The sequence below is a fragment of the Trichoderma evansii genome (assembly GCF_050947405.1).
Source record: "Trichoderma evansii strain SZMC 28006 chromosome Unknown GGI43scaffold_5, whole genome shotgun sequence".
Lineage (NCBI taxonomy): Eukaryota > Fungi > Ascomycota > Sordariomycetes > Hypocreales > Hypocreaceae > Trichoderma > Trichoderma evansii.
Genome location: NW_028145201.1, coordinates 285216 through 299945, shown reverse-complemented (window position 1 = coordinate 299945; position 14730 = coordinate 285216). Strand labels below are relative to the sequence as shown.

General features: G+C 45.3%; 7 protein-coding genes across 7 annotated transcripts; 6 read left to right on the top strand and 1 right to left on the bottom strand.

Moving 5' to 3' along the window:
- Positions 1–501: 501 nt before the first annotated feature.
- On the top strand, positions 502–4560 carry GGI43DRAFT_307623 (uncharacterized protein). Its single transcript, XM_083201642.1, has 4 exons — positions 502–1808; positions 1861–3845; positions 4344–4392; positions 4491–4560. The coding sequence occupies exons 1-4, from the start codon at positions 821–823 to the stop codon at positions 4493–4495; spliced, it is 3027 nt and encodes a 1008-aa protein (XP_083062493.1). The 5' UTR covers positions 502–820; the 3' UTR covers positions 4496–4560.
- GGI43DRAFT_399258 (uncharacterized protein) lies at positions 4370–5057 on the top strand. The gene has a single exon (XM_083205316.1). It carries the CDS (start codon positions 4597–4599, stop codon positions 4987–4989), a length of 393 nt encoding a protein of 130 aa, XP_083062492.1. The 5' UTR covers positions 4370–4596; the 3' UTR covers positions 4990–5057.
- Positions 4370–5477, top strand: GGI43DRAFT_399252 (ankyrin repeat domain-containing protein). Its single transcript, XM_083205315.1, has one exon. It carries the CDS (start codon positions 5073–5075, stop codon positions 5292–5294), a length of 222 nt encoding a protein of 73 aa, XP_083062491.1. The 5' UTR covers positions 4370–5072; the 3' UTR covers positions 5295–5477.
- Positions 5478–7129: 1652 nt separating this feature from the next.
- On the top strand, positions 7130–7832 carry GGI43DRAFT_432639 (GNAT family N-acetyltransferase; the record flags this gene model as incomplete). The annotated part of the gene is made up of 1 exon (XM_083209616.1): positions 7130–7832. The coding sequence occupies exon 1, from the start codon at positions 7212–7214 to the stop codon at positions 7830–7832; it is 621 nt and encodes a 206-aa protein (XP_083062490.1). The 5' UTR covers positions 7130–7211.
- Positions 7833–9141: 1309 nt separating this feature from the next.
- Positions 9142–9965, top strand: GGI43DRAFT_432637 (carbonic anhydrase; the record flags this gene model as incomplete). The annotated part of the gene is made up of 5 exons (XM_083209615.1): positions 9142–9176; positions 9253–9338; positions 9403–9459; positions 9519–9756; positions 9842–9965. 5 exons carry the CDS (start codon positions 9142–9144, stop codon positions 9963–9965), a joined length of 540 nt encoding a protein of 179 aa, XP_083062489.1.
- A 538-nt stretch (positions 9966–10503) lies between these two features.
- Positions 10504–12724, top strand: GGI43DRAFT_421463 (Zn(II)2Cys6 transcription factor; the record flags this gene model as incomplete). Its single annotated transcript, XM_083207957.1, has 3 exons — positions 10504–11518; positions 11599–12013; positions 12070–12724. The coding sequence occupies 3 exons, from the start codon at positions 10504–10506 to the stop codon at positions 12722–12724; spliced, it is 2085 nt and encodes a 694-aa protein (XP_083062488.1).
- GGI43DRAFT_307511 (NAD(P)-binding protein) lies at positions 12310–13871 on the bottom strand. The gene has a single exon (XM_083201641.1). The coding sequence runs from the start codon at positions 13747–13749 to the stop codon at positions 12988–12990; it is 762 nt and encodes a 253-aa protein (XP_083062487.1). The 5' UTR covers positions 13750–13871; the 3' UTR covers positions 12310–12987.
- Between the last annotated feature and the right edge of the window lie 859 nt (positions 13872–14730).

The window sequence follows — 14730 nt, the reverse complement described above, 5'->3', positions numbered from 1 at the left end:
TATTGGCGGTTCCCCTTGTTTTTGAGCGAATTGGCAGAAATGGATACTGTAACAAATGCATTCCAGACGACTCCTCTTGGAGGCCTTGGTATTCTACGGTTAGTACACACTTGGGCCAAAGCGCAAGCAGTCAAATCGCTCAGATGAGCCAACAGAGATACTTCTGCAACCAACTTCATGGATTTAACACTTTGTTAACCCCGAGGCTTGAATGCCGGTCACCTAATTAGTCATCTCGAAGGTCGGCGACAGTGTACAATTTGCCATGAAATCAAGCTGCTGCTGACATTACAGTAGAAACCGAAATAAGTGTCCGGATTTCATTATAATGAAAGTCTTTCCGCACGGACCAGCTCTGTGGCGTAATGTGGCTAGTACAGTGTAGCCGTCAATCAACTACGTACATTTGTAAACTGGGTCTAACATTACCTCCGTATCCAGAAATGGATCTTGCGGTTTTGTGGACCAGAAGCTTTGCATAGCTCCAGGATCATAAGTAAGTCTAGAGCCAGAAGTGGAATTTGACCAAAATGGACTAGCTGTTGATTACATCACACATCCACGTATTCGGATAATTGCTTGCATCATTGGCCAAGGAAGCCAACAAATCATGCAACTATTGGTGTTCGCTGTCTTTGGTACTCAATACAGGAGCGGGGTAAATGCCTTGGTGCCCAATCTAAAGAATTACCACCCAAGTGAAGTCTACTGCAAAGACAATTACTGCTAAAACTAGCAATAAGCTTACTTCCATGCTATATACAGCTCATCGAGTTGGGATTCCATCTTGAATTTAGGATAAAAGTTTACGAGCACAATTATGTCTGATCCGCATAAATACACCGTCGGTTGGATCTGCGCTATACCTACCGAATACGTTGCCGCCCAGGCGTTTCTAGACGACAAGCACGAAAGGCCTGAATATGTGTCCCCTCATGATAACAACAACTATACGCTAGGCAGGATTGGACGGCATAACATCGTGATAGCCGTCCTCCCCAATGGTGAATATGGACTATCGTCCGCGGCGGGCGTCGCGAGAGACATGCTGCACAGTTTCCCTAACGTCCGAATCGGCCTAATGGTCGGAATTGGCGGTGGCGCTCCCAGTGCGAAGCATGACATCCGTCTCGGTGACGTCGTCGTCGGCATTTCGACTAATAGAGAGGGTGCTGTAGTTCAGTATGACTTTGGAAAGGCCATACAGGGCCAAGAGTTCCAAGAAACGGGATTCTTAAATCAAGCACCAACGTTATTGCGGACGGCTGTTAGTGGACTAATGGCAGAGCATGAGTCTGAAGGGAATCAGATTCAAGAAGCAGTCAACAGCGCACTTGCTAAGAAACCAAGGCTACAAAAAAAATACAAGCGACCCGAAACATCTTCTGATAGACTCTACCGAACTTTGATTGTTCATCCAGCGGAAGGCGAGGCTGAGTGCTCAACGATTTGCGGTAATGATCCATTAAGCCTAATTGAGCGGCCCGAACGGGGCGAAGATGATGATGACCCGGCGATCCACTATGGCCTGATCGCTTCAGCGAATACACTGATGAAGGATGCTTCGGTTCGAGATAAACTTATAGCGAAGAAGGGCGTCCTTTGTTTTGAAATGGAAGCTGCCGGATTGATAAACCACTTTCCATGTCTGGTTATTCGTGGTATCTGCGACTACTCAGACTCACATAAAAACAAAGAGTGGCAGGGCTATGCAGCGATGACAGCCGCAGCATATGCAAAAGATCTTCTCTATCAAATAGCTCCAAATAGGGTTGAAGCTGAGAAGAAGATTAATGATGTTCTATCTGGTTAGTCTTAGGCCTTTAAACCCTACTATTAATATATATTCATTTTATATAGGTCTTTATAAAGCTGTAGCAGAGAACCTGAATGTTGTAAAAGAGCAGCTCCAAGTCCAGAAAGATTTCGCTAAAGAGAGGCTATTTAAAGAAGAACAAGAGTGTCATCAGCTATTCCGCCTTACATCCAATAGCAAAGATACTACATACGAATGGTATAAAGACCGAGTTGAAGAGAGGGTCAAGGACACATGTCTTTGGTTCCTCCAACACGAGCACTACCAAAAGTGGTTGGAACAAGAGTCTGGGCCCCTGCTAGTTACAGCGGATCCTGGCTGCGGGAAATCAGTCTTAGCAAAGTACCTTATCGATCACGGGCTGCCACGATCAGCAACCATCTGCTACTTCTTTTTTAAAGATCGAGACCAGAACACCTCCTGTCAAGCGCTTTGCGCACTACTTCATCAACTCTTCTCCCAAAAACTGTGTCTGATTAAACATGCCATGATACAATTTCGCGAGGATGGGCAAAGTTTAATTAACTCTACAAAGTCACTCTGGAAAATTCTACAAAATGCTATCAAAGATCCTCAGGCAGGGCCTATAATTATAGTCCTTGATGCCCTGGATGAATGTGCTGAATCTGAGTTTGCGGACCTGATGCAGAATGTGGAGAGCCAATTTCATGGCGATCAGTTAAGCGGCAGCAAGAGCAAGCTAAAATATTTTCTCACATGCCGCCCATATGAGCAAATTATAACACAATTCCACGGTCTACTAGATTCTTTTCCAAATATTCGCATACCAGGGGAGGAAGAATCAGAAGTTATCAGTCAGGAGGTAAATTATGTCATTACATATCGGGTCAACCAACTGTCACTATCGCCCCAAATCAAAAACCACCTAGAGAAAAGGCTGCAGGAGACTCCGCACCGCACCTATCTCTGGGTATATCTTGTATTTGATTATATAAAGCAAGGAAACTTTAAAAAGACTTTAAAAGGGGCAGAAACTACTATAAAAACTCTCCCAAAGAGTGTTAATGAGGCATATGAGCAGATTCTTAATAAGTCTAAAGAGGAGCCTATAGTTCGGAAGGCCTTAAGCATCATCTTGGCTGCTAGTCGACCACTAACAATTTCGGAAATGAATATTGCTATAAATATAAATGACACAGCACAAGATGACATAACAAAAACTTTTCATGACCTTGATTTAGAGGATGAAATTGACTTTAAGTCGCGTCTAAGGTCTTGGTGTGGATTGTTTATCTCGATCTATCATGGCAAGGTTTACTTCCTTCATCAAACCGCTCGCGAATTTCTCCTCGCAGATTTAGCATCTCCTACAGCTATTCCATCAGGGCTACACTGGCATCATTCTATTACTACTCGCCAAGCACATAATATTCTCGCGGAGCTCTGCGTCCTCTATCTAAACTTGTTTAATTCTAGCCTTAGCCCTATTATAAATGCGGATGAGAAAGTCAGCTGCTTAACTGATAGCCATGCCTTTTTAGATTACTCGGCTGAAAATTGGGGCGCTCACCTTCGCGAAGCTTGCGTCACTGATGATGCAGCTATTATACCTTTTGTTATAAGAATTTGTAATTCAAATTTAAAGAGCTACTTGGCATGGTTTGAGATCTATTGGAAGGCAACAAGTTGGAGACATGCTAGCACTTTTACAGATCTTATACTAGCATCACACTATGGCCATCGTGCTGTTGTCAAGGTGTTGGTTGAGAAGGGGGCTGATATTGAAGCGAGGGATATTGATGGCCAGACGCCGCTATCATGGGCTGCTAGGAATGGGCATGAGGCTATTGTTAAGCTGCTGGTTGAGAACGGAGCTGATCTTGAGGCGAAGGATAATGATGAGGATATTGATGGGGATAAATATGGCCGGACGCCGCTATCGTGGGCCGCTAGGAATGGGCATGAGGCTATTGTTAAGCTGCTGGTTGAGAACGGAGCTGATCTTGAGGTGAAGGAGACCGAATGGGGCCAGACGCCGCTATCATTGGCTGCTGCGAATGGGCACGAGGCTATTGTCAAGCTGCTGGTTGAGAAGGGGGCGGAGATTGAGGTGAAGGATAATGATGGCCGGACGCCGCTATCATGGGCTGCTGAGAAAGGGCATGAGGTTATTGTCAAGCTGCTGGTTGAGAAGGAAGCGGAGATTGAGGTGAAGGATAAATATGGCCGGACGCCGCTATCATGGGCCGCTAGGAATGGGCATGAGGCTATTGTTAAGCTGCTGGTTGAGAACGGAGCTGATCTTGAGGTGAAGGAGACCGAATGGGGCCAGACGCCTCTATCATGGGCTGCTAGGAATGGACATGAGGGTATTGTCAAGCTGCTGGTTGAGAAGGGGGCGGAGATTGAGGTGAAGGATATTGATGGCCAGACGCCACTATCATGGGCTGCTAGGATTGAGCCCGAGGCTATTGTCAAGCTGTTGATTGAGAAGGGAGCTGAGATTCAGGCGAAGGATAAAGATGGCTGGACGCCGCTATCATGGGCTGCTTATGAGGGGCATGAGGCTATTGTCCAGCTGCTGGTTGAGAAGGGAGCTGATATTGAGGCGAAGGGTAGATATGGCCGGACGCCGCTATTAGTGGCTGCTGAGAAAGGGCATGAGGCTATTGTCAAGCTGCTGGTTGAGAAGGGAGCTGAGATTGAGGCGAAGGATAAATATGGCTGGACGCCGCTATCATTGGCTGCTGCGAATGGGCATGAGGCTATTGTCAAGCTGTTGATTGAGAAGGGAGCTGAGATTCAGGCGAAGGATAAAGATGGCTGGACGCCGCTATCATGGGCTGCTTATGAGGAGCATGAGGCTATTATCCAGCTGCTGGTGGAGAAGGGAGCTGATATTGATGCAAAGAATAGATTTAGCCGGACGCTGCTATCATGGGCTGCTGGGAAAGGGCATGAGGCTATTATCCAGCTGCATATTGACAAGGGAGCTGAGATTGGCCGGACGCCGCTATGGTGGGCTGCTGAGAAAGGGCATAAGGCTATTATCCAGCTGCTGGTTGAGAAAGGAGCTAATATTGAGGCAAAGGATGGATCTGGCCGGACGCCACTATTATGGGCTGCTGAGAAAGGGCATGAGGCTATTCTCCAGCTGCTGGTTGAGAAGGGAGTTGATATTGAGGCAAAGGATGGATCTGGCCGGACGCTGATATCATGGGCTGCTGAGAAAGGGCATGAGGCTATTATCCAGCTGCTGGTTGAGAAGGGAGCTGATATTGAGGCGAAGGATAATATGGGCCAGACGCCACTATTATGGGCTGCTGAGAAAGGGCATGAGGCTATTGTTAAGCTGCTGGTTGAGAACGGAGCTGATATTAAGGCGAAGAATAATATAGGTCGGACGCCGCTATTATGGGCTGCTTGGAATGGGCATGAGGCCATTGTTAAGCTGCTGGTTGAGAAGGGAGCTGATATTGAGGCGGAGGATGATTATGGCCAGACGCCGCTATTATAGGCTGCTGGGAATGGACATGATGTATTAATAGATAATTCAGACTTTGTGTTATAGCAGTTCGGCAAGAGCCTCACAAGCTTGCTACAAGAGTGCCCCCTTCACTGGTTATTTCTGACTCTATAGCCTTACGCCTGTAGTTATGGATTGGCTGTGTGATGTGTACGGCTGCATCGGTCGAAGGGGTTTTTTTTTTTTTTTTTTTTTAAATACTTTTAATCTAATGGCATTACATGCCTAGTGCAGGATTGGAATTCAGCCAAAAATGGACTAGAATTGTTAGGCTGCAATAAAACAGTACTTGTTGCTATATTGTTCTTCACACTGTATAAGCCACATGCCCCACAGCATGGTCCGTGCGGAAAGAGATTCGTTATGATTAAATCCGGACACCTATTTCGGTTTCTACTGTACTTTACACTCTCCACAAGAACTTTACTTTAAGTTGGAAGTTGAAAGAGTGATATTAGATCGATCTGGGCACAGTCGACACTGCCGACACTGCCGAGCATGGACACCAATACCAGATAATATTGAAGATCGGGCCTCAAACAATAACGTAGTGCCTCGGTGCGAAGGTAACAAGCTCATCACTGCTTAAAGTAGCTTAAAGGATTCATCACTCTGTCGCTTTAGGCAACCTGTAAGAGTGTAGGGCATCAGTTATTCAGCAGATGCTCCAACCACCTCCTCAAGTCGAAAGGGCGTTTGCTGCCCCACTCCGAAATCTTCTAGAAATCGAATGTGAATTGCCATTGAAGTTCGCTAATATGGAGTAGCATCTGCGCAGACTTTGATGCCAAACTCAGCAGTGGAGGCGCGTTAGACCACCGAAGAAGATGCGATGAAGTCGTGCATTTTCTAGCGTAACAGAAGCTATTCATATTTGCCGTTCACGTCTATTGTCTTCGGGTGGCGGCGGGCTGCGGTTACCTTGGGTTACTAACCTGTTCATAACCAGATGCAGCAATTGGCTGACGAAAACTATAGTGTCATAATAGCTAGTATCCCTGTCCGTGCTGTAAAGGGAATAACATATTAGTGGCGTTGTGGGTTAAGCTAGACAACAGATGGCATGACAGACTAACGTCCAGAATGGAAAATATGATGGCACATTACTATACCAAGCAAATCATGTACAGTACGCTGAGAAATCAGAAATCTGTTAAGTTGCTCTCACTACCGCGACACAAAAGCCTTACTTTAAAGTACGTGCACTGGCCAGATACGAAACTTGAGTGAATCGCGTCTTTGCGATAGAGTAGCGGCTGTATTAGGTACTGACATTAGTAAGTGTAGCTACTAAGCAGATGAAATCGTCCGATGCTTTTTTTCTTCTATTGCAAAAACGTTCAATGGTATTCTGGGTTCCTGGGCTTTATGTATCCTGATTGTTAATCGGCTTTGCGTGTTCCTCGCGGTCTACTTGCCACATCTATGTCTCCGCTTCGCATTTTATATACATACAATAGTAATACGCAATGATACTTCTAAATCTCTTCAGAACAACACAAGGGCATTTCTCGCAGGAAGAACAGAGTCGAAAAATCGAGGCTAATAGTACTATTTGCCGCAGAGAGATCCAAATACCAAGATATTTCTACCCCCTTCGGACATAGATACGATTTAGGCTACTACTAATAATATTAGTACTCCACTAACTATAGTCTAGGCGGTGCGGTGCTTCAATAATATAGAAAATAAGCATGCTAGCCTCCCTCACGAATAAGCAGCTACTGATGACTAGGGAAAATTAGCCCAGATATATTAACTACCGTGTCCGCAAAAGCCGCGAAAATGCCACCTATTTCATGGCAGTCAGTTTTCACCACGCGAATGTAATACAAAAACTAGCACCGACGGAATCGTCTACTTATAACTTTGCCTTTTAAATTTAAATCACAAATCCTCGTGCCGACCATGACAGAGACGAGACCGCAGGGGCTCTTTGCCCCTAAACTAGAGTCAGACCGTCTCACGTATGCCTTATTTGATATGAAAAACGAGATGCATATGCAATTCTCAGTCGATATTTTTAATATCGAAGCGGCAGGGATCGGTCCAACAGATGGGGCTTGGACGACAAACGATGCTCGTCGTCTCTGGTTTTCATGGATCATGAAGCCTTCTGACGCCCAGGGCCGTCTTCTAGACACTCCTTGCGCATATCTCGTCCACCTTAAAAATGCGCCAGCCACCCCAATTGGAATCATTACCCTTTGTCGCCGTACCCCCGACATCCCTCTGGACCTGGGTTATCTTATAAGCGCTGACTACCAATCGAAAGGTTATGGATCAGAAGGGAGCGGTAGGATTTCGAGATATTGGAAGGACGAATTTGGCCTTGAGGAAATCTGTATTATTACAGGTGAAAATAATATCCCAGCTAGGAAGATTGCGGAAGGCATTGACTTCATAGAGGGCGGCTATGTAATGATGGGGAATACGAAAATGGTTGCCTACGTCCTCCCCGGAATGAAAAAGCTTGATGGTCAAAACTTTCCGTTCTGGGGGGACGGGAACGTTCTTGAGGAAAACTAGATCAGAGCGTGGCAAACAGTTGTATTATAAATCATCTTCTGCAGGATATAGACGGCTGTGCAGCGTTTCTCGCCCTTGCAAATTGTATCTTTTAATCTAATATTGCATCTTTTGCTTCATCCCTGTTACCTTTCTTATTTGGAGTAAAAGAATAAAATAATATGCTGTGTTTAATAAGAAATATTGAATTAAGAAGTGAATGACGTTAATGGCGCTTATTTATAATTTTACAAGACAGTCAATTGCCAATCTTGGCTACTACGCTAACTTATAGTCTATAATGTAAATAACTTTCTTGTTTTCAAAGGGAAGAATTGAATGATCTTATAATTCAAGATTATCTGGCCATTTTTCGTTATCAATATACTCGTTTTGTAATACAGCAACCCTGTTCGCGTGAAGCTAGATATATCGCGAGTTGATATAGCTCAAGGTCTCATCAGTGCCCAAACTTGCTGCTTATCATGTAGTGTGGAAGGACTTGTGTGATCATTGGTGGAACCCAAAGCGAGCATGCGATGGCTAATCTGTGAAGAATAGGAGTCTAAGCGGTTCATGACTCGTGTCTTGTGTCTTGATACCCCCTCGTATCCCTCGTGTTTTTCGTATCTTAAAACGGAAAGTCTATCGTTCAGTAATTGAACGTTAGTCTTTCGCCACCGTGGCAAAATAAGATTATAATGGCCTCTAATAAGCAAATCAGGTCGTTCTCAATGTAATAAAGATTGTCATTATAATAGTCCTCGAAAAGCAAATTAAGCCATTTGCAAAATAACAAAGCATAGACAATTGCAGGGGTTGGGCGAGGGGAATAGTTAAATCCTGCAGATTGCCGAGAATCTATATTCGATTTGACATATTATATCCAGATTAGGAAACGATGTTTTTGAACTAAAAACGTATTAACTAAAACAATATCAGTATTCCTGAGCCTCTCAATGATTGCTTCACAATCGCACGCCTGATTACTTAAGATTGCTCGATATATAGATATTTCGTTGAAATCTCCACCTCGATGAGGAATCTCTAGTAACTCGGGCAAATAGCGCTCAATAATCAAGATTCAAAATCCTATTCTAGACGCCCGCAGATTATTGCTTGCTGTCCACACTTGGTTTGCAATTGTCGGTAGCTAGTGTCGGTATCTAGTGTCGGATATGAGTAGAAACTTGAGCAGTATTGATGTCTGTTTTAAAAGTATATATCTCTCTCTGGGGAGGCATGAAATATCAATATCCCACAGCAGCATTCACAACTTGACTATCATTTACACTTTGCACACAGATATCTTCATCTTAATCTAGAAATCATGTCGAAATATAACATGCTCTTAGAGAGAAACAAGTTAGTTGTGAAAAGTCTTCTCAGCACTTCGATTAAGTCTTTTGATCCTCGGCTTGTTGCTGATCTGTCACAATAGGAAGGTAGCTGCTAATCATGAGCCAATTCCACTTGTCTCAGAGCTCCGAGCTCAAGGGAAAATGAGTGAACTTACCACAATGATTGGTAAGCTACACTGATTGCAGAATATGACTTTTATTCATCAGACGCTGACATAGGCGATTTCAAGTCACATGCGTGGATCCCAGATGCATTCCCGAAAATTATTTTGATCTGAAGACCGGAGGTAAGTTTCCCAGTAAAGCCTTCCTCTCGTATAAATTCAAAGCTCATTCAAGTATAAAGAGGTTTTTGTAAACCGTAACGTTGGAGGTAACATTCAATACGCTATGCGAGATATCCTCATATTGAATGGGGCGTTCCCGGACTCATTTCAAGAGATCATAATCGTCCATCACACTGATTGTGGAAGCCTCACTTTCACAGATGATGGCATGGACAAGATGGTGAAGAACGTCATCGGCGAGGCACATTCGTCTGCCCTTGACACCGTTGCGTGGGCTGGATGGGGCGGAAACAAAGAGTGAGTTAAACATTTCGCAATAACTACATCACAAAATAATTAATGCTTACTTTGCAAATTTTCTTCTTAACAGAATTGGACTTAGGAATAGCGTTTTGAATGATTTGGAGTGGTTCCGATCCAGCCCGATCGTCCCGAATCACATGAAAGACAAGGTTCGCGGTCTCATTTTCGACATTCAGACTGGTGAAGTGGAGGAAATCAAATGATCGGTTGAAAGAGATTAAATGAAAGCGCTCAGGTGGGCGTTTGGTAGGACGATAAAGTCAGGGGTGTGATAAGCAATAGTAGAGCATATTTATGTACGAACCCGCAATGCAATCTTATAGCCAGGCCCCAAGTAGAAAGCACTGCGGCATATATCTCACTATATAATTTATCCTCTTTACAGTATCCTCTACGATTATCTCATACTGTTTACCATGCATAGCGACATTCATCAGTCGCTCAATAGGATTAGACAAGTATAAACATACCTGTAAGTCAATAGGCAGTTAGTTAAAAGTGGAATCAACAAGTACTCTTCTGCAGCCTGGCTGTCTTACCTACTTGGCCCATGGCAGCAAATCAAAAATGGAACCGAATGCCGAGCCCCCCAAGCCGAGCACCGAAGCCGAGAGCCGCATATCTTCAAGCTCACTCTCTCCCATCGCAGGCCTTCGGCTCTCCGTCTTCACATATTCGTTTCGGCCGGTAAGACGCTTCAGCAAGGAAAAGCGGTTTCTATCGGACCCATTTATCACTATAATGATGGATCGCACAGGTGGCAGCTTGGCAATTCCCTCTGAAATTCCCCGGAGGCGCAATGGCCGCCCCCAGGCCTGCGAGCCGTGCCGCCGACGCAAAGTCGCCTGTGACCACAGACTTCCTATTTGCTCGAGGTGCATACGAAAGAGTGCCCCCCAAAGTTGCCGTTACCTCATCCAGGGGCAGCTTATAACGCCGGCTTTGCCTTCAGTTGGTACAAGACGCCAATCGGCGGATAGCCGGCGGCATGGAGAGCCGGCAGCGCCAAACCCTCCAACATTAAGCCCGTCAACACTTGAAGATCTTGCTTCTCCTTCAGATAGAAATGTTGGCTACCTAGGAGCAACGAGTTTCCCAGAATTCTACCGCGAGACTCAAAAGCACCTCGATTATGTAGCCGGCCTTGAGCCAACCCGTGATGGCTTAGCCGGCAGTAATAACGGCGGCATGGCGTCGACTAATACAATGGTGCCAGACGCAGCGGCTTTTGAGGCTGCCTTTGCAGTGCTACGAACAATACCAGATCAAGGGGAAGCAAAATTTCTATATGAAAGGAATGTAAACCCTTCAGATGCATGGTGCCGCCTTGCTGTGGACCGGCTTCACGACTCACTATGGAAGACGCTGGGACATTTCTTAGAAGGAGAGAGAAGTAACGAGGCATTGTCACAAATGGCATTGTTACTTTTTCAAAATAGTTCCAAGCCTCTTCGGGAAGATTTTACAGACCCAGAGCAGTGGTTTGAGGCCTTCTCTGGGATCAATTTTCGCTGGGAAGGTCTTGGTATCTTATTCGGATATTGGACCTTTGGAGCCACTTCGCTATCAGAAAACGGCAACCTCGAACAATGCAAACAGCTTGGAAATCATAACCGTAGAAAACTTATGCAGATGTTCAAAAATGGCACAACGAAATGCGCCGACCTTTGCCGCTTAGCTAGCTGCAACAACACGATGATGGTATTCCTCTTACATATGAACAGCCTCGCCGCATCGCTCATCAGTGGTGACACAGGTAAGCTTTCTTATATATATATCTATCATATTACGGCAATGGCCGAGCTGCGTTGAATTTTCTCTAATTACCTAACTCAGGTGCGGAATTCTGGCGCGTACATGCAGAAGCCGTCGCCATGGCCACCTTTCTCGGCCTCCACACGTCTCAGTCATCTGGCTCATTGCCAGAAGAATCAGTAGCTGTTCAGGCTAAGCGAAAGATCTTCTGTGCCGTCTTCAATGCTGATATGATGTTATCTACTTTGACTGGCCGGCCACCGCTACTTAGCACCAGACTTTGTTCTACGCCATCACCCCTTGATATTGACAACGCTTCATTGTTCAATGCCAAGATCAAAGACTACCGACTAGACAAAGACGGATGGAATATTGACGGAAAAACTCACCCCATGACATTTTTGCGGGCTGCATACATAAGCTCAAAAATAAGGAGCGAAATCTTAGAGATGGTGCTACAAGCACCCAACCTCGCGAGTAACAACTACGATTTTGAGTATGTGTGCACTATTTGACCTTCTTCAGTAAAGCTGTACTAACTTTTCTAAAAAGCGAACTGCGTAAACGAGAAATGGATACCATATCACGATTTCCAATAGGACTGCGGCTCCAAAGCGAGGACTTTAATGATCCCGAAGTTGACAGTGTTACCCTTTACGCCAAGTTATTAGTACGGTTGGAGCATCTAAGTAACCTATTCTTCATTGAAAAGCTGTCATACAAAGGAGACCGCCTGTACAGCGCACAAACACTTGAGATAAGTCTAGAAATGATTTCGCTTGCCGTTACATTCTGGACGCAGCAGAATCGCCTAGAAGGTCTACAAGGAGACTACGAGTGGCTCGTTATGGAGTATGCCGGTCCTGCAGGGGGGATTTTGTGCATGGAGCTTTTACGGACTTCCAGTGCAGCAGAATCACCGACAACGGCGAATATTACAAAATCCATGATAATAAAACAGCTGACCTTGCTTGTCGGCTTTCTTGAGTGGATTGGGCCGTCAACACCGGGTGCTCATCTATGTAACAGCATCAGGACGGTGGTCGAGCGAGTCATCGAGCAAGCATTGAATCCCACGCCAAATCCAGTACCTCAACAAGAGTTTGAAATGGCATGGGATACAAATTTGCCGGAAGATATGAACGATTTTAATTTTGGACTACTAGACACATTCGACTGGCTAAAGCTTCCACCAACTACGATGTAGCCGGCATTTGACAGAAAAGCGACCTTGATGCTGCCCTTGGCCAATTTTATTTAAGCCTAATGCGATATGTGGTATCATGTTAGATACAGATAGATACACTTTATAGACTGGATAATGTGGGACATTAATAAAGAAATTTCTTTGTAAAAAGTTATAGTCGATAATTGATCGCTATAAGTCGCTTTATCAACTCATTTGTGAATGCCTTACTTGAAGCAGTAGTATAATTTTTCCCCGCTCTCCATCGTGTTTTTTACCCTCCTTCACCACGGCTCGGTTCCGTCAATATTGCTAAAAGTCGCTGTCGGGCCATCTTTATCGAGAGTCGACAGCTCGACAGCTCTTACAGCACCCTCCTCCACGTCCATCGCATTAGACATATGGTGATTAAATGCAGTTTTACGGAATCCAGGACAACAGCAGTTAACCTTCCAGCCCTCATTCTGAAATAGTGTCGAATAGCATGCTCCAATCATGTTGGCAGCGGCTTTGCTGGATTTGTATGGGATGGAGGTATTGCTCTTATAGTATTTCCACGAGGGATTGAGTGTATTACCCAATGAGCCCATCTCTGAAGTGATAAAGACAATTCGCGGCACCGAACCCTGGTCAGCAGCTTTCTTCAAAAGAGGGATAGCTGCGTCTGTCATCTCCATAACGCCAAACACATTGACGTCGAAGAGTGCAGCCATCTTGGCTCTGAGGCTTGGTAAATCTTCCACTGCATGCCTTCCGATGCCAGCATTGTTGATTAGCACATCAAGCCTGCCGTGCTCGCGATCAATTTGCGCCACACAGGCTGCGATTGATTCGTTAGAAGTGACATCCACTTTGATGGGAGAAACTGAGCCGGAAAGGTTCTCTAGCTTTGATATAGCTTCTTCTCCTCTTGATAGAGAGCGACAGCCAAGGAGCACATGGTAGGTTGGCTGCTCTGCGACAAGCTTCTTCACAATCTCAAAGCCAATGCCTTGATTGCCGCCAGTGATGAGCACAATTTGTTTGTTCGCAAAGTTGGCAGCCATAGTGAGCGACTCTTTCTCGGTTGAGTATTTGACAATAAAAATCTTCGCTTTTGTTACGTGTTGCTTGACAAGCTTGTTATAAGGAAAAGAGTACGGAGTATGTGGCGGCTGAATTAATGCCAGCAAAATACAGCCAAGCGAGCTACATTTCCCCCATTCCAGCGCTTAATACTCCATATTCCCCACAATGATCCCCAAACGCCAACCTTGGTCGCTTCTAGGCCTTAACAGAATACTATTTGTCAAAGAGTGGGTTGCCGCAATGATTCTCCTTGTTTAAATTTAAGAAAAAATCATTGCAAGCCGGGCATCAGCCTAGCTATGCATTATATAAATAGAGCTTACATATAGCCTTTCCGTAATCTTGGCCCTATACACAAAATTCGAAGGACTTACAATCTAGTTTCTACCTGGTGGCTTTGTTCGTTCGTTTGTTTGGAGATTAACAACCCTCGTTTAGCTGAAAAGGGCTATTCTCTTACTCTTACAGAAATTTTCTCTAAGCTATAAGGGCAGGGCCTTTCAGATAGCTATTTCACATTGCAATCTGAGTCCCATGTAAGTCCCCGGTTTGAGCTACAGAGTAGCTCCAGGGTAGGTCGTTTTTGCTTGCTGGTTTGCTGTGTTCCACGCAGCGTATGTTCGAGTGTCAAAGTCCCTGTGATTCATTGGTGTTACAGCGTCTCTAGCCTATGTTGGATTCAAGTTGGCTTGTTGCGAGTTGACTGCCGAGCTCCTCCGTTGACTGGGTGGTTCCTGCTCGGGAGACAAAAACTACATGTAACACGATTACATTATATGGCTAATACATTTGTCTCCGGAGATGGAATGAGAGTACAGCTATTTTATATACAGCTAAACCACCTGCCTTTGGAGACAGAAAAAAAAAGCTAGCCGGGGGGGGGGGGGGGGGGGGGGGGGCGGGGGGGGGGGGGGGGGGGGGGGGGGGTGGGGGGGGGGGGGGGGGGGGGGGGGGGTTGT